The sequence below is a fragment of the Acartia tonsa genome, chromosome 3, assembly GCF_053477335.1.
Source record: "Acartia tonsa isolate MP-2025a chromosome 3, ASM5347733v1, whole genome shotgun sequence".
NCBI classification, from domain to species: Eukaryota; Metazoa; Arthropoda; class Copepoda; order Calanoida; family Acartiidae; genus Acartia; species Acartia tonsa.
In genome coordinates, this window is record NC_137262.1 from 46,164,954 (window position 1) to 46,192,766 (window position 27,813).

The following is a 27,813-nucleotide window of genomic DNA, read 5'->3' on the forward strand; positions in this document are numbered from 1 at the left end:
GACATATGTATATCCAGTCTATAAATTATTTTGTCTGTCTCTCAATTATGCTTCAAAAGACTTAGGTTTCGTGATAATCTTTGAGTAATAGCATATTCTCTTAAAGTCTGCTCTATAACTTACTTTGTCTGTTTGTCCATTATATGATCCTTATTCAATATTCTATTTAACTAAAAAATTTCATTCTCTTAGTTTATTTTTTTTTCTTTATTTCATTATGTTATTATATTATTTATATTTATTTTATTAATTCATTATATTTTCATTATAATTTTCCTTTTTAAATGCGAAACTTTTCTATAGTAAGGATTGGTTTGTCCGTACGTCCAAACGGTTAGACGACATTTTCTTTAATTTAGACATGTTATAAATATCCTATCGATTTCAAACTTTGCAGAATGATTTCTATAACAGTTGGGTACAATACTATATTCATTACTAGAAAGTATGTACGTCCATTTTTTTTGTATAATATCATTGTCCCATTCATCTGGGTTTTGGAGTAATGTTTCTTAGGACAACAAGGTTTAGTATTATAATCAAATACTAAAAATAAAATTATGCCCTTTTACTATATTCTATACTAGCAGATTCGCCCCTAGCCTCTAGGGGCTTTACCCCAAGAGGTGATAAAAAATTTTTTTGGCGAAATTCGTAATAGGACCAAGAAAATCTTCAGCAAAAAAAAAAATGGGGGGGGATTTTTTTGTTTTTGGGGGGGTTGGGGGTATCCCACCCCCCAAGAAAATAGCCTAAAACCACCACAGGACCAGTAGGTATAATCCCTGAATAGTAGAATATAATCGGTTCAGTGGTTACCGAGATCTTAAGGGACTGACAGACAGACGGACAAACAGACAGACAGACGGATGGACAGACATCATTCTACTTTGTATTATAGATTTACGCTAATTTTAACAAAATTTATGTTTGACCTCCTGATTTTAGAGCTTTGCTTTTGTGAATGTTGTTATCCTTGTTATCTTGCTTTTTTTTCCTTTTTCATAACCTATTATATAAAGTAGTAATCTTTTTTTGTCTGTAGAAAAGCTAACCGCTGAACCTATATGGTTCTCCTTTACAGTGAAGCTTCTTTTAAGTTCATAGAGGGTTTATAATTATTTCGAGGGAGGGTATCTCCACCCTCCCAGAAAATTCACCCCAAGAAAAATATTACCCCATCCCCTCAAAAAATCTTTTTAACTTTTTAAAAGCAAAGCTTTTCTATATTAAGGATCAGTCCGTACGTCCGTAACGGTTAGCTATTTTCGTTAATTTAGGCATGTGATTCCTGTAGTAGAAAGGTACGATTTAGAAAGTCTATAATCATTATCAGAATATCCGTACGTCCATTTTAAGCATACTAATTATTAACTTACAACAAATTTTTATGTATCAAAATTATCCGATTAATCTGATTTCTGGGATACTGATTCCTAGGACAACAAAATAGAATGTTATAAGCGAATCATATCTATAAACAAGTCCAAAAAATGTGAGTACGTCCTTAAGCATTTTCCTGCATGTAAGCAATTTCTCAATAAATTTACTTACAATTTTGTTTCCAATTTTAAATTTATGTTCTGACTATTCAGTTCTGACATTCTACATTATTAATGTTCATTAAACTTTTTTCTACCGTTTCAGAGCTTTGCTTTTATAAATGTTGTCATCCTTGTCATCCTTTTAAAACTTAAATTTAAAACTGTAGAGGGTCACATTCCTTCCTTACCTTAATGCCCTACCTTCTATAATGAAGGGGCAATACAATTACAGAGGCTGTACAGGAGCCATAAAGGGCCTATGTTATATAAATTAAGGTAAGGGGCGATGAAGAGGCTATGAAGGGGCTATGTTATATAAATTAAGGTAAGAGGCTATTAAGGGGCGATGGAGAGGCTATGTAGGGGCTATGTTATATAATTAAGGTAAGGGGCGATGGAGATGCTTTGTAGGGCCTATGTTATATAAATTAAGGTAAGAGGCTATTAAGGGGCGATGGAGAGGCTATGTAGGGGCTATGTTATATAAATTAGGGTAAGGGGCTATTTAGGGACGATGGAGAGGCTATGTAGGGGCTATGTTATATATATTAAGGTAAGGATTATATAAATTAAGGTAAGAGGCTATTAAGGGGCGATGGAGAGGCTATGTAGGGGCTATGCTATATAAATTAAGGTAAGGGGCTATTAAGGGGCAATGGAGAGGCTATGTAGGGCTATGTTATATAAATTAAGGTAAGGGGCTATTAAGGGGCGATGGAGAGGCTATGTAGGGCTATGTTATATAAATTAAGGTAAGGGGCTATTAAGGGGCGATTGAGAGGCTATGTAGGGGCTATGTTATATAAATTAAGGTAAGGGGCTATTAAGGGGCGATGGAGAGGCTATATAGGAGCTTTGTTATATAAATTTAGGTAAGGGGCTATTAAGGGGCGATGGAGAGGCTATGTAGGGGCTATGTTATATAGATTAGGGTAAGGGGCTATTAAGGGGCGATGGAGAGGCTATGTAGGGGCTATGCTATATAAATTAAGGTAAGGGGCTATTAAGGGGCGATGGAGAGGCTATGTAGGGGCTATGCTATATAAATTAAGGTAAGGGGCTATTAAGGGGCGATGGAGAGGCTATGTAGGGCTATGTTATATAAATTAAGGTAAGGGGCTATTAAGGGGCGATTGAGAGGCTATGTAGGGGCTATGTTATATAAATTAAGGTAAGGGGCTATTAAGGGGCGATGGAGAGGCTATATAGGAGCTTTGTTATATAAATTTAGGTAAGGGGCTATTAAGGGGCGATGGAGAGGCTATGTAGGGGCTATGTTATATAGATTAGGGTAAGGGGCTATTAAGGGGCGATGGAGAGGCTATGTAGGGGCTATGCTATATAAATTAAGGTAAGGGGCTATTAAGGGGCGATGGAGAGGCTATGTAGGGCTATGTTATATAAAATTAAGGTAAGGGGCTATTAAGGGGCGATTGAGAGGCTATGTAGGGGCTATGTTATATAAATTAAGGTAAGGGGCTATTAAGGGGCGATGGAGAGGCTATATAGGAGCTTTGTTATATAAATTTAGGTAAGGGGCTATTAAGGGGCGATGGAGAGGCTATGTAGGGGCTATGTTATATAGATTAGGGTAAGGGGCTATTAAGGGGCGATGGAGAGGCTATGTAGGGGCTATGCTATATAAATTAAGGTAAGGGGCTATTAAGGGGCGATGGAGAGGCTATGTAGGGGCTATGCTATATAAATTAAGGTAAGGGGCTATTAAGGGGCGATGGAGAGGCTATGTAGGGCTATGTTATATAAATTAAGGTAAGGGGCTATTAAGGGGCGATTGAGAGGCTATGTAGGGGCTATGTTATATAAATTAAGGTAAGGGGCTATTAAGGGGCGATGGAGAGGCTATATAGGAGCTTTGTTATATAAATTTAGGTAAGGGGCTATTAAGGGGCGATGGAGAGGCTATGTAGGGGCTATGTTATATAGATTAGGGTAAGGGGCTATTAAGGGGCGATGGAGAGGCTATGTAGGGGCTATGCTATATAAATTAAGGTAAGGGGCTATTAAGGGGCGATGGAGAGGCTATGTAGGGCTATGTTATATAAATTAAGGTAAGGGGCTATTAAGGGGCGATGGAGAGGCTATATAGGAGCTTTGTTATATAAATTTAGGTAAGGGGCTATTAAGGGGCGATGTAGGAGCGATGAAGGAGCGATGGAGGAGCGATGTAGGGGCGATGTAGGGGCCATCAAAGTACAATGTAATATAAATTTGGAGAAGGAGCGATGAAGGGGCTATGTAGGGGCTATGTTATATAGATTAGGGTAAGGGGCTATTAAGGGGCGATGGAGAGGCTATGTAGGGGCTATGCTATATAAATTAAGGTAAGGGGCTATTAAGGGGCGATGGAGAGGCTATGTAGGGCTATGTTATATAAATTAAGGTAAGGGGCTATTAAGGGGCGATTGAGAGGCTATGTAGGGGCTATGTTATATAAATTAAGGTAAGGGGCTATTAAGGGGCGATGGAGAGGCTATATTGGAGATTTGTTATATAAATTTAGGTAAGGGGCTATTAAGGGGCGATGGAGAGGCTATGTAGGGGCTATGTTATATAGATTAGGGTAAGGGGCTATTAAGGGGCGATGGAGAGGCTATGTAGGGGCTATGCTATATAAATTAAGGTAAGGGGCTATTAAGGGGCGATGGAGAGGCTATGTAGGGCTATGTTATATAAATTAAGGTAAGGGGCTATTAAGGGGCGATTGAGAGGCTATGTAGGGGCTATGTTATATAAATTTAGGTAAGGGGCTATTAAGGGGCGATGGAGAGGCTATATAGGAGCTTTGTTATATAAATTTAGGTAAGGGGCTATTAAGGGGCGATGGAGAGGCTATGTAGGGGCTATGTTATATAGATTAGGGTAAGGGGCTATTAAGGGGCGATGGAGAGGCTATGTAGGGGCTATGCTATATAAATTAAGGTAAGGGGCTATTAAGGGGCGATGGAGAGGCTATGTAGGGGCTTTGTTATATAAATTAAGGTAAGGGGCTATTAAGGGGCGATGGAGAGGCTATGTAGGGGCTATGTTATATAAATTAAGGTAAGGAGCTATTAAGGGGCGATGGAGAGGCTATGTAGGGGCTTTTTTATATAAATTAAGGTAAGGGGCTATTAAGGGGCGATGTAGGAGCGATGAAGGAGCGATGGAGGAGCGATGTAGGGGCGATGTAGGGGCCATCAAAGTACAATGTAATATAAATTTGGAGAAGGAGCGATGAAGGGGCTATGTAGGGGCTATGTTATATAGATTAGGGTAAGGGGCTATTAAGGGGCGATGGAGAGGCTATGTAGGGGCTATGCTATATAAATTAAGGTAAGGGGCTATTAAGGGGCGATGGAGAGGCTATGTAGGGCTATGTTATATAAATTAAGGTAAGGGGCTATTAAGGGGCGATTGAGAGGCTATGTAGGGGCTATGTTATATAAATTAAGGTAAGGGGCTATTAAGGGGCGATGGAGAGGCTATATAGGAGCTTTGTTATATAAATTTAGGTAAGGGGCTATTAAGGGGCGATGTAGGAGCGATGAAGGAGCGATGGAGGAGCGATGTAGGGGCGATGTAGGGGCCATCAAAGTACAATGTAATATAAATTTGGAGAAGGAGCGATGAAGGGGCTATGTAGGGGCTATGTTATATAGATTAGGGTAAGGGGCTATTAAGGGGCGATGGAGAGGCTATGTAGGGGCTATGCTATATAAATTAAGGTAAGGGGCTATTAAGGGGCGATGGAGAGGCTATGTAGGGCTATGTTATATAAATTAAGGTAAGTGGCTATTAAGGGGCGATAGAGAGGCCATATAGGAGCTTTGTTATATAAATTAAGGTAAGGGGCTATTAAGGGGCGATGGAGGAGCGATGTAGGGGCCATCAAGTTGCAATGTAATATAAATTTGGAGAAGTAGCGATGAAGGGGCGATGTAGGAGCGATGAAGGAGCGATGGAGGAGCGATGTAGGGGCCATCAAGTTGCAATGTAATATAAATTTGGAGAAGGAGCGATGAAGGGGCGATGTAGGAGCGATGAAGGAGCGATGTAGGAGCGATGTAGGGGCCATCACAGTACAATTTAATATAAATTTGGAGAAGGAGCGATGAAGGAGCGATGTAGGAGCGATGGAGGGGCGATGTAGGAGCGATGGAGGGGCGATGTAGGGGCCATCAAAGTACAATGTAATATAAATTTGGAGAAGGAGCGATGAAGGGGCGATGTAGGAGCGATGAAGGAGCGATGAAGGAGCGATGTAGGGGCCATCACAGTACAATTTAATATAAATTTGGAGAAGGAGCGATGTAGGAGCGATGGAGGGGCAATGTAGGGGCCATCAAAGTACAATGTAATATAAATTTGGAGATGGAGCGATGAAGGAGCGATGGAGGGGCGATGTAGGAGCGATGGAGGGGCGATGTAGGGGCCATCAAAGTACAATGTAATATAAATTTGGAGAAGGAGCGATGAAGGGGCGATGTAGGAGCGATGAAGGAGCGATGTAGGAGCGATGTAGGGGCCATCACAGTACAATTTAATATAAATTTGGAGAAGGAGCGATGAAGGAGCGATGGAGGAGCGATGGAGGGGCGATGTAGGAGCGATGAAGGAGCGATGTAGGAGCGATGTAGGGGCCATCACAGTACAATTTAATATAAATTTGGAGAAGGAGCGATGGAGGAGCGATGTAGGGGCCATCAAGTGGGATGTTATATAAATTAAGGTAAGGGACTACGGAGGGGCGATGGAGAGGCTATGAAGGAGCCATCATGGGGCTATAGTATAGCCTCTTATCATAAGAGGCGATATTAACGCCCCTTCAAAGGAGCTATTAAGAGGCCATGAAGGAGCTATAGCATAGCCTCTTATCATAAGGGGCGATATGAACGCTCCTTAAAAGGGGCTTTCACATCGCTCCATATGATAAGAGGCTATGCTATAGCTCCTTGAAGGAGCTATAGAAAATCATCGCCCCATATGGAGCGATGTCATGGAAAGGACTATACCCACCTAACCTAACCTAAAATAACCTATCAAAGCCATTTTTAAAAATACGACGAATCGCCCTTAAGGGGTGTTGCCACGAAAGGGATTATTCCCCGTTTTTTTTTTTAAATATTAACATCACACCAAAATAAAGGTGTTAAATGTAGAACTTTTTTGTCTGAAAAAGTCATTATTTTTCAGGGATCTAACTAAAGGGAAAAGACAATGGCCGATGAATTGATGTACATCCCCAATGATGATACACAAAATTACCCCTTCTGTATATTACAATTTGTGATTGAAACGTTTGGAAACTAAACTAAATAAAGCAACCAATCAAAATTCATTAAAAGTCCTTAGGCCAACGAATAAGAAAACTTTTTATTGTTTACCTAGTTAATAAGAAAATAATGTTTTAGTTGATTTGAAGAACAGAGTGACTACGTGGCATTTGGCAAAGAAGATCAATTTGACTGCTGCACAAACAGATGTTAAGGTTATTTTAATAAAAATGTGGATTCTATCGCCCCCAGTAAATAGAAGACATATATTTTTTCTTCTCCAAAGCAAATAGCAAGCCGTGTTAAGCATTTTTCTGTTAACTAAATTTGATTAAAGAAAAAAAAATTCACTTAAAGCATAGTTTTTTGAAGAAAAAAATATAATACGATCAGCAAAAGCTTATCTTTTTTAATGTTTAGCAAAACCAATAGAAAAATACAATTATTTAACAGTAGGGTTACTGTACCCATATTTTTTATTTTGTTAATCTAAATTAAAAATTGTTATTTAGATTGAGTTCCCACTTCCAATTGTTGCTTGTAATCTGATGATTGAATATGCAGATTTCTACGAGAATATCCAGGTAGACTGTTAGCTTTACCGAATTAATGTTAAAAAAAGAAGTGTAGAAGTTTTTTTATAGAGTTTTTAGAGTAACAATTTGTTTTATTTTAGGGAGCCGGAGAAACTCTGCAGTGTCCAAGATGTTCAGCAAGTGTGCCTGTTAATCCTGGAGTTTGCAACAACTGCGGTGAAAACGTATTCCAGGTGATTATTACAAAGATTCTTCAAGTGCATGCATACGATAAATAGATAATAAGAATTTCTTTTAGGTTGATTATTATGACATTATACATAGATTATAGAGTTCGGGGTTATTAAATCTACTTTAAAATAATTAAGCCTAAAAGACTTTAATTTATTTAAGTTTTATGAAGAATAGGTAATTCGAACTTTTTTTTCAATTTTAAGAGAATTCAGAACTAACCAAAAAAGTTTCAAAAGATTTTTTTAAATTCACATTTTTTGAAAAAAATACAATGTTAGAAATTATTAAGTGTCAAACAAAAGTGATCATATTTACCTTGTATTTAGTGTCACAAGTGTCGAACCATCAACTATGATGAAAAGGACCCCTTCCTGTGCAACAGCTGTGGATTCTGTAAATATGCAAAGTTCGAGTACACAGTCACTTGCAGGTATTGTCATTAAATTAGAAACTTTTTACCCTAATCATTAACTAGATCTTCAAAAGCTCCACAGACCAAAGATGTGTTGGTTTATTAAATATTTTATTTTAAAGGTAACTTGACTTCTTAAACGCGTTTGATTGCATCTTTCTTGGCCATTTTAATTGAATTCATCAGTTATTCAAAAACATAGCGACTTATCAAAATAATATTTGTCTTTCATAGAGCCATATTTATTATTTACCCTTTCTTTTTTTTTACTGCTCTTTGTCTTAGGGAATGAATAAAGTAGAGCTTTGTAAAATAAGAGATAAAATTAAAATGTTATTTTATTCGTAGGCCTTGTTGTGCTGTTGACCCAGTTGAGTCTGAAGAAGACAGAAACAAAGCTTTGTCAAGCATTAATACTCTTCTTGAAAAGGCAGATAAGGTAATTAAATTATGCATTTTTGCCTCATTTTTTTCATATAGTTTTGCTTCTATAACATGAATTCATTAATTTAAATAAAACTATCTATCTCTCCAGGTATACAGACAGCTCATTTCCAACAAGCCAGAGCTGGAGAACCTGCTGCTGGCAGTACAGGACGGCTGTTCCCCTGATGCAGAGGATTCTCATCCAAAGAATATTTCTCCTGTCAACAGGTTAATCATTTTTGTGAATACATATTTCATAATGATTGATATCTCAATGAGAAAAGAAAGCATTGTTTGGACATACTAAACTATTCATAAGTTTGAAATTCTGTCTTTGGTACCTAGGTTGAAGAAATCGAATATGGAGATCGGATGACCGAGAAATTATTTTCTGCTATTTTCTTCTCACTAACTTTATGATAGCCTATGTTTAGATAGCTAAGTTTTAACAAAAAAAATAAGAAATAATACAATCGAAAAAATTTTATTTTCTGCCGTAATATTCTACAAAATGTAAAAGTAACTTTAAATTTACATGCGCTGGAAGTAATGTTCCTTTCACTTTTACTAAAATTTTGACTAATCTAAATCCATTTTCAGATATATCCACCAGCTAAGCCAGAAATATTGTGTTGACTGCAAGAATTTGTTTGAAGAACTGAGCAAGCTCATACAGAGAGTTATGGCCACCAGGATGGAACTTGTCGCTTATGATAGAAGCAGGTAAAGTTTTAATTATTGTTCTATATAACCATTTGACTTTTACCTGTCATTGGCCCTGGTTTTTCTTCTCCCTATAATCTTAAGTTAACATGACAGTTTAAAATTTTCCTATATCTCTTTAAATTTACTTATGCTGAAGAAAATGGTTAGTAATGGGGTGCAAATACCCCTTTAAAATTGAAATTGGAAATGTCTGCTTCTCCTTTTTTACCTCCTAGTTGTTCCACATCCATTGTTGAATTGCTGTGTGCGCCACTGATTTACCCAATAAATTTTGATAACATTTTCTGAAGATTTCAATATTTGTAGAAAACAAGAGGGTGAACAAGCAGGAGGGGTAGCCGCTGCACCCCAGGTGGAAAGAAAGCTGTCCTGCAGCATTGATGGCCGGGGCATGGCGGGTGGCAACGGCTGCTACGGTTGTGCAGCTGCCTGTGTCGAGCATTGCCTCACACTACTGAAGGCTTTGGCGACTAAACAGCTGACTAGATCACTGCTTCACAACCAAGGTATTATTCATTAGCAAAATATTTTATTTGTATTAAGCAAAATATGAAGGTAATATTATGTTTATGTGCTTGTTACTTTAAATGGGCATATTTATTTTAAAAAACATTACTATTTTTATAATAGGATTTAGGAAACATTTCCTATATTTGTGTTATTAATTTAGGTCTTGTAACTGAGTTACTGAACAACAATTTAAGAAGAGGCACAAACTCAACAAGGTAAGTTTTTAATTTTGATCTTTCTTAACGTTTTCCTCTTTTAGAATTTTTGTTAGAATATGTCATGCTATTAATATATTTATGAACGTTAAAAGAAACTAAACCATAGTTATTAGACTAAATAAAACAAAGATATAACTCCTTTTTTGTTATTTTAATCAACATCAATATCACAACTTGATAAAACTTCTTTGGTATTAAATTACCTATTAATGATCTTTCATTGAAGTCTAGATTCATAATGTAAACTCTTCTAGGAGCTCTGTGCAAGGATTGATCTGTCTGCTGACCAAGAACAATATTGAAGCAACAGAACAGCTGAACACAATGCTATTTAGCAAGATTAATTCTGCTCTACAAGGAAGTGATCAGGTATAAGAAATTTTGAATACGGACAGACAATAATTGTAGGGTACCTTCGCTTGTTATGTTGTTATGATATTAAAGATATGAAAAAGCTTCATACAATGTTGTATGTATAGTAAGACTAAATTCTGCAGGGATCTTAAGGGATAAGACAATGGATGATGAATTGATGTATATCATCATTATTGATGAACAAACAACCCAATATGCAGATTAAAATTATTGGTTGAAAAGTTTTAATACTACTTCATGTCAACCAACAAAAATTAACGAAAAGTACCCAAAGTTTTTGAGCTAGCGATTAAGATGAGATATTTCTGAAACTTTGGTTACTAATGTATTTATCGTCCAATGTTCCCTTCCTCCCTGAAATTCTCTGGTCAAGGCATAGGCATTTTTTGATATATTTTGATATAGTACATGGAAGCTATGAAGAGGATAAAATCAACCAAATGATTTCAGGTACTTGGATCAGTGAGGTATGAGATGACCCTGCTGGCTACAGTCTCCAAGCAAAAGGATTCTTGCTGGGAAATGAGACTCAAGACTCTCATCAGACTCTTCTTGAATGCTGCCAGGTAGGATATTATTTATAATGATTTATTGTTATGAAGAGTATCTAGTATACATTAAAAAGCTTAGTTTTAATCTGATAACTGATAAGATTTTCTTTAAAAATATATTATGAATTAAATTATTTATACCTTTTAAAACTTACCATTAGATTTAGCCCCTAGTAAATAGACTGTTAATTGATAATAACTCACAATATTTAAAAGCAACACAAACACCCTTTTTATTTCATTATTTTTTTTTGTATTAGCAAAATGTTTGTTAAAATAGAAGTATAAAGTACTCGGATCCTGGAAAAAAAAAACGAAGTTGCCGGTTTCATCGTATTTTCACAGTAGCTTTTGAAGGGTTATTTTAGGTTAGGTTAAGAAAATGATAATGATTGCCCCGTAGGGTTAGAAAATATGCCCCGCAGGGCTAGAGCCCCCCGCAGGGGCTAGAAATAGGAGAAAGGCTACATTAGATTATGACAAAACTCACTCACCTTGTCATTATAAAAAGCTTGATTTCTGAAAGCATGATTTGAATTAAGATCTCCGTGATGCACCCAATGAAACATTTGACATAGACAAATAGAATGACATTATGACGTCCTTTATTATGTAGATTATCTTTGTACTTTGACTTTGTATATGACTATATATGAAGTAGATGAACAGCTGCTTTATCTTTGTACATTAAACTTTGTAATCTTTGATGATGTTCAGGTTCACCTAAACATGGACATTATTAATGATTAGCGTCTCCCTTCTTTTGATGATCATTCTCTATACCATGAGGTCCAGCAAGGGAGGTTAGGAGTTGAGTAAAATCATAAACTCTATTTGTATCAACATTGGTGTCTTTAGCTTCTAAATTTAGAGGAGGATTCATAAAGGAGTCATTTAAATTTTGTTGAGGAAATACGTCATCTATGTCAGGGTGTTCTTTGAAATCAGAATAGTCCCATTGATCAAAAGATTTGTCTGAATCATAAGTATCATCATTATCATTAGGTTTGTCTAAAAGATTGTCTGATGTTGAAGATGATCTCAATTTTCTATTTATAGGTGATGAAGTATTTGGACTATCTAAGTCTGTAATTAGACCGTCTGTTTGTGGGATATTTTGTGTTTTATTATACAGAGATGAAATTCTTTTCTTTGCTTCAATATTTTGAGCTCTAGATGAGCTTCTAACCGTTATTGATGATGTTGTGCTTAGTCTGTCTAGTGATATTGATCTTTGCCTGTCTTTATGTGCTTGTTCTCTTTGAATAGAATTAGCTCTTTCTAAACTTTGATAAAGTGCTGGTCTTTCGTTATTTAAATTTTGAGGACGAATGAAAGCTTGATATTCTTTTTGTTGAACTTCAACATTTTCAAAAGTAGCACATATATCATCATTTTCTTCACGTTCTATTTCACGAATTGGATTCCAATTGTTTGTTTGTTTTTTTGTTGAACTTTGTTGTGTTTTAGTATTTTTGTGGAAAGCATTTGTAACATGAATTCTATCAGTTGTTGTTGTATATTGTTTTGCTCTTAATTTAGGATTTGAGTGAGGATTCACTATTCTTTGAATTGTGACCTGTTTGTTATCTGTTTTTGCGACCATAAAAACATCCTTTGCTTTATGTTTGTTTGGTTTGTTTGTAGTAACTACTATATCTCCTGGTTTTGGACTTTGTTCTTTATTTGAAATTGATACATTGTGTCTTTGATTGGCTGTGTGTCTTTGATTGGCTGTGTTTCTAGTATGAATTTGATCCTTTTTGATATTTTCATAATTTAAGTTTAAGTTTGTTCCTGTATTCATATCTCTGTTGTGATGGATTTCATATGCAGAAATTTGATCTTTCCTTCTCAATGTATAATTTAATCTTGTTACTGCTAACTGTAATGTTGTATTTGTTATGGGCCTTCCGTCGGGTTCAATCCTTTTCAATTCCTGTTCTATTTCATAGCAACCTTTGTCCACTACAGCATTTGCATTCTTGTTGAACTGATCTGTTTGTTTAACAATTATTTGGAGTTTTTCTAAATCTGGATCTTTGTTATTTATTAGCGGCAAAAATCCTGTTGCATTATCAACTTTTAAAATGCATTTTCCCGACAATTTTAAGGGTAAAATTGTATCAATAATTGCACTTTTCAATTCTTTGTGTGATTCAGATTTAATTATTTTTGCAGATGTGTAAGATGAAAAGTGGTCTCTGATAATGAAAATATTTTGACTTTGTCTTTTTATAACGTCTCCATGAAAATGTGTTCCGGGTACAGATGCATCAGTTAAGGTTTGGTGATTAGTTTCATCTGGTATTTTCTTATTACTTGCGCAGAAAAAACAATTTGTATACAAATTTTCCATAGCTGCCATTAATCCTACTGAATAATACATTTTGTCGAAATTTGACTTTAGCTGAGCCTTTGATGGATGTTGCATATTATTATGAATTTGTGACAAAAGTGCTGGTAAATGAGATTGAGGAATAACGGTTAATTCTCGTTTTTCTGTTGAAAATTTGTTTGGTTGAGATTCTACAATCAATAAATTATTTTTATTGATTTTTGCTACAGAGCATAAACGTCGGATTTCAGATTGAATTTTGCCAGAAATTTTACTAGGTGTTTTACCTGATTTGATCAAATATTTGGCTTCTTTTGTTGATTTCTGTTGATCTTGAATTAAATTCCATGCATTTTTGTTGTTCATAACATTGGAAGGTTCTATGCTATTTATTGATGGAGGTAATAATACTGAATTTGATGTTTCTGTGACAAAGTTACATATTGAACAATGTTCTGCTACACAAGTTGAAGGATGTCTGCTTTGATAATCACTACTTTGATTTTGATTTGTTTTTCCACTGGCTAATTGAACAATAATAGGAAGTCTGTTGATATTACTGATAAATGATTGAATTCTTGGACTTGCACTGTAGCTACCTTTCTGGATTTTCTTTACTGCGTCAGCTACAGTTTTACTGTCGGGAGATAAAATGATTGGTTTTTTACATTCTTTAAGTAGATCATATTCTGCATTTATGGCACATGAGAAAGCTAATGCTTCGAGTTCACAAGCTTGCCATTTTTGATGATTTTGAGATAATTTAACACTATGAAATGCCACAGGTAGTTTTTTTCCATTTTTTATGGCATAAACAGTATGCCCCAGTCCTGGTGGTGATTTAGCTGCATCACATTCAATAAGTATTTGATCTTCTGGCGATGGTAGATACAGGGTTTGAATTTTGTCTACTGCAGCTGTGGCAATCTGAAATTGAGAAATTAAGTCTCTAGTCCAGTTAATTGTTTCCTTTGATTCACGGTCTGCTACTTCCAAGTCAAATGGATTCAATATAAGTGTTAAATTTGGCGAAGCTTGTAATAATGTTTTATACAGTCCTAAGTATGATCTTAAGTCTTTAACATTGTTAATATCTGTATGCTTGGTATTTTTTAAAGCATTAACACGATGTGGGGAAGGTTCTATAAAGCCACCTTGTTTCCAAACCCAACCTAAGATATCTACTGATTTTAAAAATACCTTGGTTTTACCGGCAGATATTTTGATATTGGCCGCTTGGAATTTCTGTAGGACTTCTTTGTAGTTGTTGATAGTTTCCATTTGATCTGTACCACCTACAAAGATATCATCAGCTATACGACAACATTTGCCCTCTTTCATTTCATCTCCTAAAATTTTACTTAAAAGTTCGTCCAATTCCTCACTCTGTCCAATCAGTCCCTGTCCAGATCCTTTTAAAAATCTCATTCCCCCAAAAGGTGTAGTGATACCTAACCATTCTGCATCAGTCATAGACATGTGATTTTGAAAAAATCCACTCTGTAAATCCATAGTAATGATATAGTTCCATTTTCCTAATTGAGTGAAAACATCTTTAGTTTTTGTAACTGTTGTTGGAATATTTTTTAAAAATCCGTTGAGCTTCGAGAAATTAATGACTAATCTAACATCATCTATTGTTAAATCTTGTTTTGCTTTGTTTTTAGCCTTTTGCTTTCGAACTAGGAAGCTTGGAGAACAATATTGAACATTGATATTATAATCCTGTGGTATGCCCAGTACCCCTTTTTGCGTTAAATCGTTGCACACATCTTGTAAGAGTTTTTTTGTTTCCATATCATAATTTATATTTTGAACTTTTGACGCTGTTGGTTTACTAGGCCCAGCCTAATTAAGTTGTGCAATATGTTTCCCGAATCTGTGGTTGTATCCTACTTTTAAATCTCCATTGAACACATCTTTATAAGTATGATTAATATCGTGTACATACCTTATAATATTAGGATCAATATCTTCAGTGTTGATTTCAATCTTATCAGTGTTGTTCTTGTCTCGTTCATCTTCTATTTTGTTATCCAATATAATATCCTCTGATTTATCCATTTGATTGCTAATTGTCCTAACTTGTACTTTTGATGATTTTTTTAAAATGACAGGTTCCTTGTTTTCATTTTTAATATTGATGTGTCCATTTTGAACAGAACAAATTTGTGGTTTTGGCCACTCTTGATTTTTATTTTGATGCCATGGTTGGATAGCTAGAAGTGTAGACTCTTTGTAAGGAACTTTGAGTTGAACACTTTTGTGCGGCAAAATAACATTTAGTTGACTGTTCTGTAACAGTAAGTTATTGGGTTCAGTAGGGAGAATAAGAGATTTACTTGTTTCAGATACATTGTATTTTTTATGGACGGTTATCGTTTTAGAGTTGAAATCTTGAATAATAGAGTTTTGCATCATAAAGTTTGTACCAGCTACAAAGTCACAATGTAAGTTTTTAGTTACTATTGCATTAAACTTGACAGACCAGGAATTTCGAAAAAAAGTTTCATTTATTTCGCCTATAGATGCCATTTCTGTTTTGCCGTCAGCTAATTTAGATAATTGAGAATTTGGCCTTATTTTAAATCCATGTGCAATAACAGTTGAATATTTTGCATAACTTACTGTTGCGCCAGAGTCAACATCCAGATGGACAGGTTTTTGTTGGAATCTGTGACTGTGAGCGTCTGGGTAGGAACAGGCTGGATGTGACTAATTTTCGGGATATGGCTGAAATTAAAGTTATGCTCTACATTATCATCATTAGATTTATTATCAATTTTAATATCCACACTACTTTTCTTATTTACCTGGATATCTTCAGTTGATTGGACTGAATCATCTTGTATACCATATCCATATTCTCTTATTATCTCATCATCATCAGTTTCTTCAAGGCTAATTGTGCTAAGTTGTTGACTGAATCTTGACGTTAGCATTTGTTTATCTTTTGCTGATAGAGATGGGCAGGATTGTTGGCCTAAGTAGTGATTAGTGTACACACTTCTGGAAAGTCCTTGTAAATGACATACTCTGCAAAATGGCGTTGGATCATTAGATGCTGTAGGCATTTTTTGACGTTGATAGTTTTGTTGAAATCTCCTCTGTTGTTGATGTTGTTGTTGTGGTCTGCTGTTGAATCTGAAGTTGTTGCCTTTTGACGTAGACATATAACTGCATTGTGGCTCTAAATCTTCTGTAGCTGAATTTTGGACTCCATTAATTTCTTGAATGTAGTGTTTTGCTTTTGATAGAATCTCTGTCTTGAAGTCCATCAAACGTTTTCCTTCTCCCATACGATGGGCATAGTTTTCACGTACATAGTTTGGTAATTTAGGATGGATAATCATTAATACATTCAATAGTATTAAATCTTCATGACTAGGGGTAAGCTTCTCATCTTCCTGAAGTTTTTCATTTTTCCATTCAATTTTGGTGTCTTTTTTTGCAAGGTTGCCTATAATCATGCTTCTGTATTGATTATAGAATCCAGTGGGTGTAGTTTGTCCTGTAACATCAAAGGAAAAATCGAGCAGATTTAAAAAATGTATCCCCTGTAGTTGAATGTCAAAATCTTCGCGTATTTTTTTATATATCCATTGTAGACTTGTAGAATGGCGCATGATGGGATTGTAGTAATCTTGATGTATATTCTTGGCCACTATACTAATAAATTGGCGAAGGTCACGGCGCATGTCTGGGAGAGAATCAGCTGTATCAGGTGTAATTGCCACTAAAATCCTTTTTTCATTTTCTTCTGCCGCAATCCAAGTTTTGTATTTTCCATTTGGTAGAAATTTTCTGAATTTACTCTCACATTCCAAATATATTTCCAGTTCTTCCTTCCATATGGAGAACTGAGTGTCTGTAACTCCTTCGTTGGGTAGTTGTGCAGGCGGGTATATTTTGATTGACGACATTTTAATGTCAAATTATTTGTCTACTAGATGTATCACAGCGACCGGAAAGAAAAAAGGGGGGGTATTTTTTTACATTTACATTTAATTTAAATAAAATATTTACTATTCACAATAATACCTATATACCTATGGTATATTCACTTTTTCACATTAAAACAATTTTTAAAATTTAAAAGTTCACTTTAATATTAGATAAAATGTATGTCTAAAATGACCAAAAGAGGAATTTCTTCCAAATGGGAAAGAGGAGCTATGCTCCAAATGAGAGGTTGCGTGCCAATGGTCTGGGAAACGTGAGTTTGTCCTGCTGCCACCACATTAGATTATGACAAAACTCACTCACCTTGTCATTATAAAAAGCTTGATTTCTGAAAGCATGATTTGAATTAAGATCTCCGTGATACACCCAATGAAACATTTGACATAGACAAATAGAATGACATTATGACGTCCTTTATTATGTAGATTATCTTTGTACTTTGACTTTGTATATGACTATATATGAAGTAGATTAACAGCTGCTTTATCTTTGTACATTAAACTTTGTAATCTTTGATGATGTTCAGGTTCACCTAAACATGGACATTATTAATGATTAGCGCTACTGTGAAAAAAAACACGAAACCGGCAACTTCGTTTTCTTTCCATGATCCAAGTACTCAAATAAAGTTAATAATTTAAAAACTTATTTACATATTATTAGATTAAAGTAATTAATATATCTATAATGTTATTAACATTTCTTAAATGTTGAAAATTTAGGAAAGGAAATTCTCCTGCTGTTATGGATTCTATCTCTCTGCCTTGTCTCAACATGATTCAAGATATTTTGCAGTCTTACAAGGTAAAAATCATCAATTTATATCTGAATAATAATATAATAGTTAATAGTAAGTTTGTATAGTTATTTTTTAAAAATTTTCTCTCATTTTCAAAATATAGCATTCACATTTTAAACTGAAATAATTAAAATATGATTTTTTTAGGGTAAGAGCGCTTCACCAAGGCGTGGCAAGGAGAAATCTTCAAGCCCTGCTATTGATTCAGACTTAGATGGAGGTTAGATATATGTATAGAAAATGTACCATGAAAATGTTGTAAGATTTGGATGCAAATTAATCTTTAACTATCTTTATTTAGTTTAATTTAATTTATATGCATCTTTAATTTAATGCAAGTTAGACTTTAAAAACACGTTTGATTAGATAACTTTAATGTTGTATCAAAAAGGTAAAATATATTTATATTACCTAATCGGATTTGATTTTCCTTTCACAAAAAGCTTTTTAAGTGTCAGGGAATGTTTTAGGCTATTATCTCTGAAATGTGTAAGCTCCTCAAGTGTTGTAATTGCAAGTGTTTATAAGAAATATTATTATTTTACATTTGAAATATAAAACTAGGAGATGCCCGCCCCTTGGTGGATGTACGAGCTTGGTTGGCTGGCAAGTTTACCTATGAGGACTGGAAGAAAGAGTTGGATGTGAAGGATTCCAAGAGGATCATGGCTAAATACTTCCAACGTTGGAGAAATCATATGCAGGTATAGTTAGAACTTAGTTACAGTATCCTTTCTGTACAAATAATTAAATTGTCAATTTTATTCAAGCATCCCGTGCAACACGTAAAACCACAAGCTTATTTTACAAAAAAAACTCTTGAGTGGGGTCTGTTGCAAAAAACAATAAGTTAGGTTAGGTGGGATTTAGAATAGTCCCCTATGGTTAGTGTCCCGCCTTGTTGATTGACCTCTGCAATGTGTTGGGCATACAAAAAACTTTTTTGTTGCAGCCTCAAAAACCATCAATACGGAATATGGGAGTTTAAACTGTTTTCATCCAAAGATTTTTTTTATAACCCACAACGCCATAGCAACCAGTCGAAACTGAAAAAGAATGTTTTTTTTTATGCACACATTTCTTTAGAGCCCAAGAAGGGGATCGTGTGATCAATTAGGCGCTTTGCAATTTTTTCTATGCAATAAAAGCAATGAAATAAATCAATCCAACAACTATATTTCTTTGACATTGACTTTATGAACTAAGATTGGCGAGGATAAGGTTTTACCAACAAATAAGATAAATTTTTTGGCAAGAAATCTGTGAAAAAGATTTGATTGCTTTTATTGCAAATAAAAAAACAGATAGCAAATAATAAACTAAAAACATCTTTTCTACGGTTTTTAGTGTTTTTAAACTAGCTGATCCTGTGGGCTTTTGAGTTAAGACGAAGGGGGGGACGCCCGCCCCTAATTCTCAATTTTAAAAAGAAAATTATTTTTGAGAAGGTTCAATTTTGTCTACGGACTATTTTCTTTGGAGGGTTAAGGTACCTTCTCTGAACCTATGGGTAGCTACACGTACTGTAAAGGAGATCTGTTTATCGGTTAGTGGGATTATTCTCTACAGAATGAAAGCTTTCTACCTTTATTTTTTAAATGTTTGTTTTTTCTTCAGGAGAAGAAATGGCATGGAATGCAGGTTACTGGAATCTTGGATCAAACTTATCTCAAACAGATCCTATTCAACAAGTCATGCAGAATTGCCAGGTATAAAAGAAAAAGAATAGTAATGTCATATATAGGTAAAATAAAAAGATATGTTAAATACCTATCATTATAAAAATCTTACCTAACGATTTTTTTGTCAAATTTTGTGAATCTTTTAATATAAAATGTGATATGTTTAGATAGCTTTTTGATATTAAGCAAAGTCACGTGTTCTTAAGATTAAAAATTCTGTCATAATGGTTTATATAATATTGAATTCTTAATTTAGGGAGGTTACAGCCAACCTGTTGAGCAAGTTTATCGAGGCTGGGCCTCAAGCTAGACGCCGTGACCTCGTTGACACACTCACCTCCTTCCTGGGTGAGGTCGGCAAAGCCGGTGAGGCCTCTGAAGAGTTCATCAAGCTTTACAAGAAGGTAACCTTAATTTTACAGTCAGAAAGCAGGAAACTATAAAAGATTAGAGGTGTGTCGTTGATAAATATTGATATAAACAAGGTAGTGAGATTATTCATTTGTTTTACTTTTGAATGAATGAAATGTTTGCGTATTAACTTATCAACCGTTCGTTTTTTTTCCTACCTGTTTAGAAATGTTTTAAAAGAAAGTTTTATTTTTTTCTGTTATACTGAATTGTTCCAAAACATGACCTATTGTCAATTGTGTGTAACCTCTTTCTTTATAGATACTCGACAGTGGAGATTGGCACTACTACCTGGCCGTTAAGGGAGTCCTAAACCAGTTGGCAACCCTCATCGAGGCCGAGATCAACTATTTCGGAATGTTGGAACAGTCACGGCTCAGCTCTGACTTGTCCCTGGGATTTGCTGTGAAGGAGTTGACTAACTTGATGTCAAGTCTATTACATCATGCCAGGTATGTTAAATTTTGGCAACAAGGCCCCTCATAAACCATGGAATGTCCACCCGTTTCTTAATAATATTAAGTTAATTACAACCTCTCCCCACTACAGTATTTTTATTCTACACAAAGTAAAACACAAATCCTATATGTACATAAAAATAAAATTGATTTACATTTATCAGCTCTTAGGGTATGGGTGGATTAGGCGCATTACTTTATACTTCCTGATATAATAACTCAAAAACATGATATTTTTACATCTCACTATACTTTTACTAAACTATAACTTGTAGATAAAAATTATTGGTGGTTAAGTTAGAAGACAATAATTTTGTGTAAAACAATCAAGTTTTAGCAGACGTCCCAATTAGGTTTTAAGCCAACCAATAAGAGAACGTGTACACAAAACTTTGGATACCACTTTATTTTACAGTCTATTATCCCCTCCCTCTCTAGGACATACCCCACTTACCTACCAACTCCGCTACAAATATTATATTATATCTTTGTTGCAGGATCAAGGCTGTATACAAGTCTCGTCTGGTGTCATCAGTACTTGGAGGCTATCTATCCCTAAAACGTCTGGTTATTCAGCGGACCAAGATGGTGGATGAAACTCAGGTAAGGGTTAGATGGATAAAAAAATAAATTCTTGAATTTTAACTACAAGCCTTAGCAACTCTTGTTGCTTCTAATTATGATTTAATATTTAAAGTAGTAATCATCTATTTGTGATTGTTTATCAGTACTACTTATTATGTAAAGTTTACTTAAGACTCAACATAATGGTTCAAGGTTTTAAAAAAATAGTGTCTAAATTCATCTGCCAATCCCTGATGATTTAGGACATTTTGATATGGTCATTTTATTGGTTACTCACTTGGTTAGGTAGAATCTAAGAATAAGTCCGCTTCTTGTATTTATTTTCATCTATAACTTATCCTTAAATATCTTGCCACAGGAATCTTTGCTTGGACTTCTAGAGGACCTCACCTCTGGAACTGCCGAAGAAACACAACAGTTTATCAAGATTTGTGTTGATACTGTCAAAAGGTTAGTCATTTTTTACGCCTTTTGAATAAAGGCGTATTTTGTTTACATTTTCCCTTTGTTTGCTATAGATTTGTTTTACCCAAGAGGCCGCTATAACAATGATTTTAAAAGATTGTCAGTGTGTTTATCACATATTTTTGAAATATGGTGCATCTTAGTACATTAGATTTGATTATATGGATATGTTTTCATATAGGGTGAGTTATATAGCTTCGAAACTGATTAACATCTGGTAGATTAGAACCGGTTCTCAGTCATCTCAATCATTGATAGCATCGTAATACAGAATATTTACAGAATATTTTCCACGAATATTAAAATAAAAATCATAAAATTAATACCATTTTTCTTAGCTCCTCGGGTTTTAACAAAATTGGTTTTCATTTCATTAATTTTCATTTTAACATCCGCAGAAAGCTATTTTTAGCATAATCTTGTCAAAAAAGGTATTAGTCTCAAATAGTACCTACAGTGAAAGATAAAAATATTTCAAAATAATAAACTAAATTAAAAAAGGTAAAAGGGGGTTAGTATTGAAGACTGGTCCAAATAGCAAAACCAAAAGTAAAGTTCTCAAGTCATTCACACTTTGTAAGCCACACACTTGATGGAATTTGGTTTTGCTGCAGGGTTTGATGCAGTTAATACTTATACAAAGTTGTACCATATACTTTGTATCATACAGTGTGATCATTAAGTATTTAATATTACATACATACAGGGTTGATTTTTGATCAGTTTTCTGCCCTTCATTTATATATTAAGTTTTATTATACTTTCAGTTTCTATCAAATACTATATGTCTAACAAATATTTTAAGTAATATAAAGATTAATAACAAATAATCCAATTATTGCTTAAATGAAGTTCTAAACACTAAATACTGTGATGAATAGTGTGACAATAGCTGAAAAGTTCACCAATGAAGTTCACTTTAAAGATAAAAAATCGGTTAAATTTTGTACACCTAATATCTATAATACAAAGTAGAACGATGTCTGTCCGTCCCTTAAGATCTCGGTAACCACTGAACCGATCGGATTCTACTCTTCAGGGAAAATACCTACTGGTCCTGTGGTGGTTTTAAGCTATTTTCTTGGGGGCATGGGACACCCCCAACCCCCCCAAAAATGAAAATTTCCCCCCCCCCCAAAAAAAAAAAATAATTTTCTTGAGAACACATTAGACTATGAGCAGCACCAGTAGTGATTTTCTTGAGAACACAATAGACTATGAGCAGCACCAGTAGTAATTTTCTTGAGAACACATTAGACTATGAGTAGCACCAGTAGTACTTTATTTTTTTTTCAATTATCTCTTGGGGCAAAGCCCCTAGAGGCTAGGGGCGAAGCCGCTAGTATTTTATACTTGAGTAAGGGGGAGGGGGGAAGTTTTGACAAATTTGGTGTAAAGGCTTTATCTTTGGACTGAGAGGATAGGTTATTAAAGATAAAATCATTCTTATATGATGAATTTCCCCCAGATTTAAGATTTTTTGGATAGGCCTCCAGGTTCCGGAGTTCCAGGCCTCCAGGTGGCCTCTGTACTGGTAAAAATAAAAAATAAATTTTTTTTTGAATAGTTAGAGTTCAACTCATAAAACAAAGTATGCATCTTTTTGAATGTTATTTACATATTTGAAGAAAAAACATGCATATTTTGTTTCATAAGCTGACCTCTAACTCTTAAAAAAATTTTTTTTAATTTTTACCTTTCCAGGGACCACCTGGAGGCCTGGAGCTCCGGAACCTGGAGGCCTATCCAAAAAATCTTAAATCTGGGGGAAATTCATCATATAAGAAAGATTTTATCTCTATTAACCTATCCTCTCAGTCCAAAGATAAAGCCTATACACCAGGTTTACCAGGTTTATTTAATGTGTTTGACTCAAATAACTCTCTTTGATCAAATTCCCGAGAAGGAAAAATGATTGATTATAAAGTTTTTATGAAATGTAAAACATCAAATAAGATGCAAAGCATACCAATTTATTCAATTGAATTTAAATAGAACTTTAACATCACACAATGCAAAGAAATTTTCCACTGAATTCAAACAATAAAAGTTCATTTTATTTCTGGCTAGACTAAAGTTATTTTTTTTTCTGTATGTACTGTGTGTGTACTTTAAAGGAGGATCATATCCAATGAAGCTAAGTTTTTATAAAATGAGCGTAATGCAAGAATGAATCAAATATTTACTTCTGAGTATGATTTTAAGCTATCTTTGGCCTTTGTTTTCGAAGGAGAAGTAAGGCGAAAGATAAACCATCATAAGTGGTTACCGAGATTTAGAACTTCACACAGACTGACAGACTGATCTGTATGTTTCTATTTTGGAATTTAAAAGATGGGAATAAGATTGTTAGGTGGACATGGGAATGGAAGACAAGCGTATAAACAGTTTGAGTGTCGGACAATCACTTGTAGAGCAGCTACGCCTTTTAAAATCTAGGAAATTCATGCAATGAATTCGGATTATCTTAACTAAACCTTTATTTTTCTTAAATATAGTACAATTACTAAACAGTACTAGAGATGATAAAGTTGAAATAGATATTCATTCGTAAAGTGATAAGGTATTATTGTTTTATTTATGTAAAAAAGTTAATAACATGATAATAAGGGATAAGATTCAAAGATTATTACTTATTAATATTTTGATTATTGATTGTAATAAAAAATGAAAAAATTAACGTGTTAGAAAATGGATAAGTTTCTTTTATGAATAAAATCAGCTTTACTTATTTATGCATAATATTATTTTGTAGAATATTGCAAGCTAGACCAAAAAGATGCAAAAATTTACCCATATGAAAACATAAACAAACTTGCAAAAAAATAAGAGCAATATTTTTATTAGATAGTTTTATAAATACTTACTTAGAGAAGCAAAAGGAAATTAAGCTTTGCTACGTAGTTTATGATGATAAAAAGCTACCTTTTATATGTACTTTAAGATACTACTAAAAATGCTGCTAGTACTGTAAATAGATGAATCCGTCTACTTGAATTTAGATTTTTTTGATATTTAGACACTATTTTACAACCAAACTTATTTCTGTACGTCCCTATCGGTATATGAAACATTTTTTTTTAGTTGCTATGAAAGATTTATTTTTTAGATAACCTATTCAAAATATGCACGTACTCAATAACTTTATTTTAACCGTATATGACAATAAGTTTATCAATTATTCTATGTAATAGGACGTGTTAACGGAAAATGTTAGTAGCTCAGCTGGCTTTTTTTTTAAAGGATTAAGTTTTCAACAACAAAAAACAATCTTGTTTAATGTTTATATTCAATATTTTAAATCCTCTCAATTATCACTTCATTTTATATTTAGATATCCATCTGAAGATCATCTGACTCCCGTGTTTATATTTGAGCGTCTCTGCTCTATAGTTTACCCAGAGGAGACGGAGACTGGAGAATTTTACCTGTCTCTGGAGAAAGATCCACAGCAGGAAGAATTCTTACAGGTAGGCAGAAATTCCTTGACAGTCCAAATACTGTTTTTTTTTTAACTGTAATTAATTTCTATTTTGTCAGTGTATCATTTATGACAGGACTATTCAACCGCCTGTATGCCAAAGGGTTTTCAACCTGCCCTTAATAGCCTATACCACTTTTCAAAAAAAAAATTCCAAAGCATCCAAACGGGATTTAAATTTGAGGCTTTGTCGCGCCTGAAGCGCGTCTTTCGAGCCCTGATTTATTATGTCATCATAATAATAATCTTTTTAAATTCATTTACAATTAGTATAATTATTATTGTTTTTTAAAAACAAGAAAAAAAATATTACCTATAGTAAAATCCAAATTGTCCCAAAAAGTTTAAGTATCTCAAACCATATTTACGAATAGAGGCAAAAACCAAACATTAATGAAGAATGTATCTAAAAAAGGCATGTTCTAATCGTTCAAGGTGTTTCAGAGATCTTTATCTTTTGACATAATTATAGGAGGATGATTATTATTTTTGTTTAGGGTCGTATGTTGGGTAACCCGTATTCTAGCAAGGAGCCAGGACTTGGGCCACTGATGAGAGATGTAAGTAACATTTTTATAACCATACTTTTGTAATTACATTTAATTTAATAAGATGAAGTAATTGTAATTTATTCTCGGCAACTGCTTTTAATTAGCTTCTTTTTCCTGTGGGAAGCTCTATTCTTCGAGTCTACTAACCGTAACTTAACCCAATTTTGCGGGAGTTTCACTCAAAGTTCCTAGTCGAGCACAAGAAAGTGCAAAAACAATCCCTTATATCTTTAATATATTTAAAAGAAGGTGGGGCGGGTTCTTTGCTTGCTAGGCACTTTGAAGATAAAACGACAATTTTAATCAGGCAAATCGTTGCATTGTCTTCAAGCATTGTTTTTAAATTTAGGTAAAAAACAAGATCTGCACAGATTGTGAGCTAGTGGCTCTACTAGAGGATGACAATGGTATGGAGTTGCTTGTCAACAACAAGATTATTAGTCTTGACCTACCAGTCAAGGATGTGTACAACAAGGTAATTCAATTCTTCTGTGGCGCAGCAAGATTGGAAGTCTTTAATAGTTTAGTAGCACATCTATTATCTGTTTACGTATACATGAAAAAAGGTAAAAATGATTCTTCTTCAATATTTAAGCTACCGCTTCTAGCCGCTATGGGTTAATTTCAGTTCTAGAATTATAACAAATATTAGATTAATGGGGGGTGTAATATTTCTCCTTGGATCCGTCCTCTTTTTGTAAGTGATCTACTTACCCGCAAAATGCAAAAGATGGACAAATATGAGGCTTTCTAAGATATCTTAAATAGTGTACCTACCTGTTGTTAATTGGTAGGAGGCCTGTTTTTTTTATCATTAGGATTAACCAAAACTTAAATCTTGTTAGTTTTTTATTTATTAATAGGTGTGGTTGCCTGAGGCCGGCGAAAGCGAGGCCATGCGCGTAATTTATCGTATGCGCGGTCTGCTCGGCGACGCAACTGAGGAGTTCATCGAGAGTCTTGACAAGAAAGACGGTGAACAAAGTGATGACGAGGAGATTTACAAGCTTGCTGCCGTTGTCGGCGAATGTGGCGGTCTTAAAGTTATGCTGGATAAAATGACCAGCATTCGCTCGCTTGCAACTAGCAAGCCATTGCTTATTGGCATCCTAAAGCTATTTGGATATTGCTGCAAGTTATCTGCGAACAGGAAACGACTGCTTGATCCTAGCCTCAACACGGCTGGTGTTTTGCTGCGCTGCCTTCAGCTATGTCTGGCAGCTGGCGAAAGTCAAACAGCTGTCGGGCCGGGTCAGCCGAGTTTGACGGAGAATATTCTGGAACTGCTTGAACGGCTGCTTGTCGAGGCTGCCTCGGTTCTTAAATCTGTCGAGGCATATCAGGTTATTATTTACAATTTTTATAGCGAAGAGAAAATGCCATTGCAACATATACTTTACCCTTTTATTTTAAACTTAAAAAAGGTTGAGTTGATCTCACTTGTAATTGAAATGAAATGTATTTTTTGAAATTTACGTAAACTTGACCAATCCTCATCATAATTAAAATATGTTTGTATTAGTTATTTAACAAATAAAGTTTTCGCGTCTAGTAATTGATTTTTCAATAGGGTTTTGCAACAGCTACCGTGGAAGAGATCACGAGCCTGTTGGACCATGCTGTGCACATGCGCCCTGGCACAGACCTTCACCACAGGCTGATGCGCGTACTGCCATTCCTCACCTATACCAACCAGTCTAACATGGGTCTGCTGATTAATCACTTTGATGGGGTGCTTAACTTCACTAAGGTTAGTTTAATGCTTAATTTGTCATTTAGGTTTAAAGTTTCTGTAGATAGAATTCCTTTAAAGTCTATTTTGACAATTAGTATACCTAGTTGTATTAAATTTTTCACTTCTGTGAAAATGTATAAAGCCTAAATAGTTGTAAGTTGGGTTATCTTAATATTTTGGTTTTAGTGCGAATTTAAACATTCTTTAGAATGCAAAAAGTTTCATATTCTAATTTAAACACATAAATTAATTTGATATGATTTATATAAATGGCAGGAAATGCTTCTTTTATGAAGTTTTTATTTTCCCATCAACCAATATGTATCAAACTGAATAGGTCAAAAAATTAAGATTGACGTTATATCTAGTTTGACGAGGGCCACAGTGTAGAAGATGAAGCTCGACTCGAGGCCTGGGTTGCTCTGTGTGATGGTATTGAGAGAAACGAGCTGGGAAATACAATGAAGAATGAAATTGTATCACTGGGCATCGTCTCAAGATGTACTGATTATATCAAGGAGAATGCACCTCCAGGTAGGA

General features: G+C 34.7%; 1 protein-coding gene across 1 annotated transcript in view; it reads left to right on the top strand.

The window, feature by feature from the left end:
• The window catches only part of poe (E3 ubiquitin-protein ligase-like protein poe), a 415,170-nt gene that overhangs the window by 381,342 nt on the left and 6,015 nt on the right, over window positions 1-27,813 (top strand). Inside the window, exons 64-88 of the mRNA XM_080154218.1 lie at window positions 6,956-7,032; window positions 7,330-7,401; window positions 7,494-7,586; window positions 7,914-8,017; window positions 8,348-8,438; window positions 8,535-8,653; window positions 9,026-9,148; window positions 9,458-9,657; window positions 9,822-9,876; window positions 10,134-10,248; window positions 10,705-10,820; window positions 17,829-17,910; window positions 18,053-18,125; window positions 18,470-18,609; window positions 19,523-19,614; window positions 19,844-19,991; window positions 20,260-20,450; window positions 20,954-21,059; window positions 21,400-21,491; window positions 24,841-24,976; window positions 25,485-25,547; window positions 25,888-26,013; window positions 26,402-26,881; window positions 27,109-27,288; window positions 27,642-27,807. Of these exons, the coding sequence (XP_080010344.1) occupies window positions 6,956-7,032; window positions 7,330-7,401; window positions 7,494-7,586; window positions 7,914-8,017; window positions 8,348-8,438; window positions 8,535-8,653; window positions 9,026-9,148; window positions 9,458-9,657; window positions 9,822-9,876; window positions 10,134-10,248; window positions 10,705-10,820; window positions 17,829-17,910; window positions 18,053-18,125; window positions 18,470-18,609; window positions 19,523-19,614; window positions 19,844-19,991; window positions 20,260-20,450; window positions 20,954-21,059; window positions 21,400-21,491; window positions 24,841-24,976; window positions 25,485-25,547; window positions 25,888-26,013; window positions 26,402-26,881; window positions 27,109-27,288; window positions 27,642-27,807 (3,240 nt within the window). The remainder of the gene's footprint in view (window positions 1-6,955; window positions 7,033-7,329; window positions 7,402-7,493; window positions 7,587-7,913; window positions 8,018-8,347; window positions 8,439-8,534; window positions 8,654-9,025; window positions 9,149-9,457; window positions 9,658-9,821; window positions 9,877-10,133; window positions 10,249-10,704; window positions 10,821-17,828; window positions 17,911-18,052; window positions 18,126-18,469; window positions 18,610-19,522; window positions 19,615-19,843; window positions 19,992-20,259; window positions 20,451-20,953; window positions 21,060-21,399; window positions 21,492-24,840; window positions 24,977-25,484; window positions 25,548-25,887; window positions 26,014-26,401; window positions 26,882-27,108; window positions 27,289-27,641; window positions 27,808-27,813) is intronic.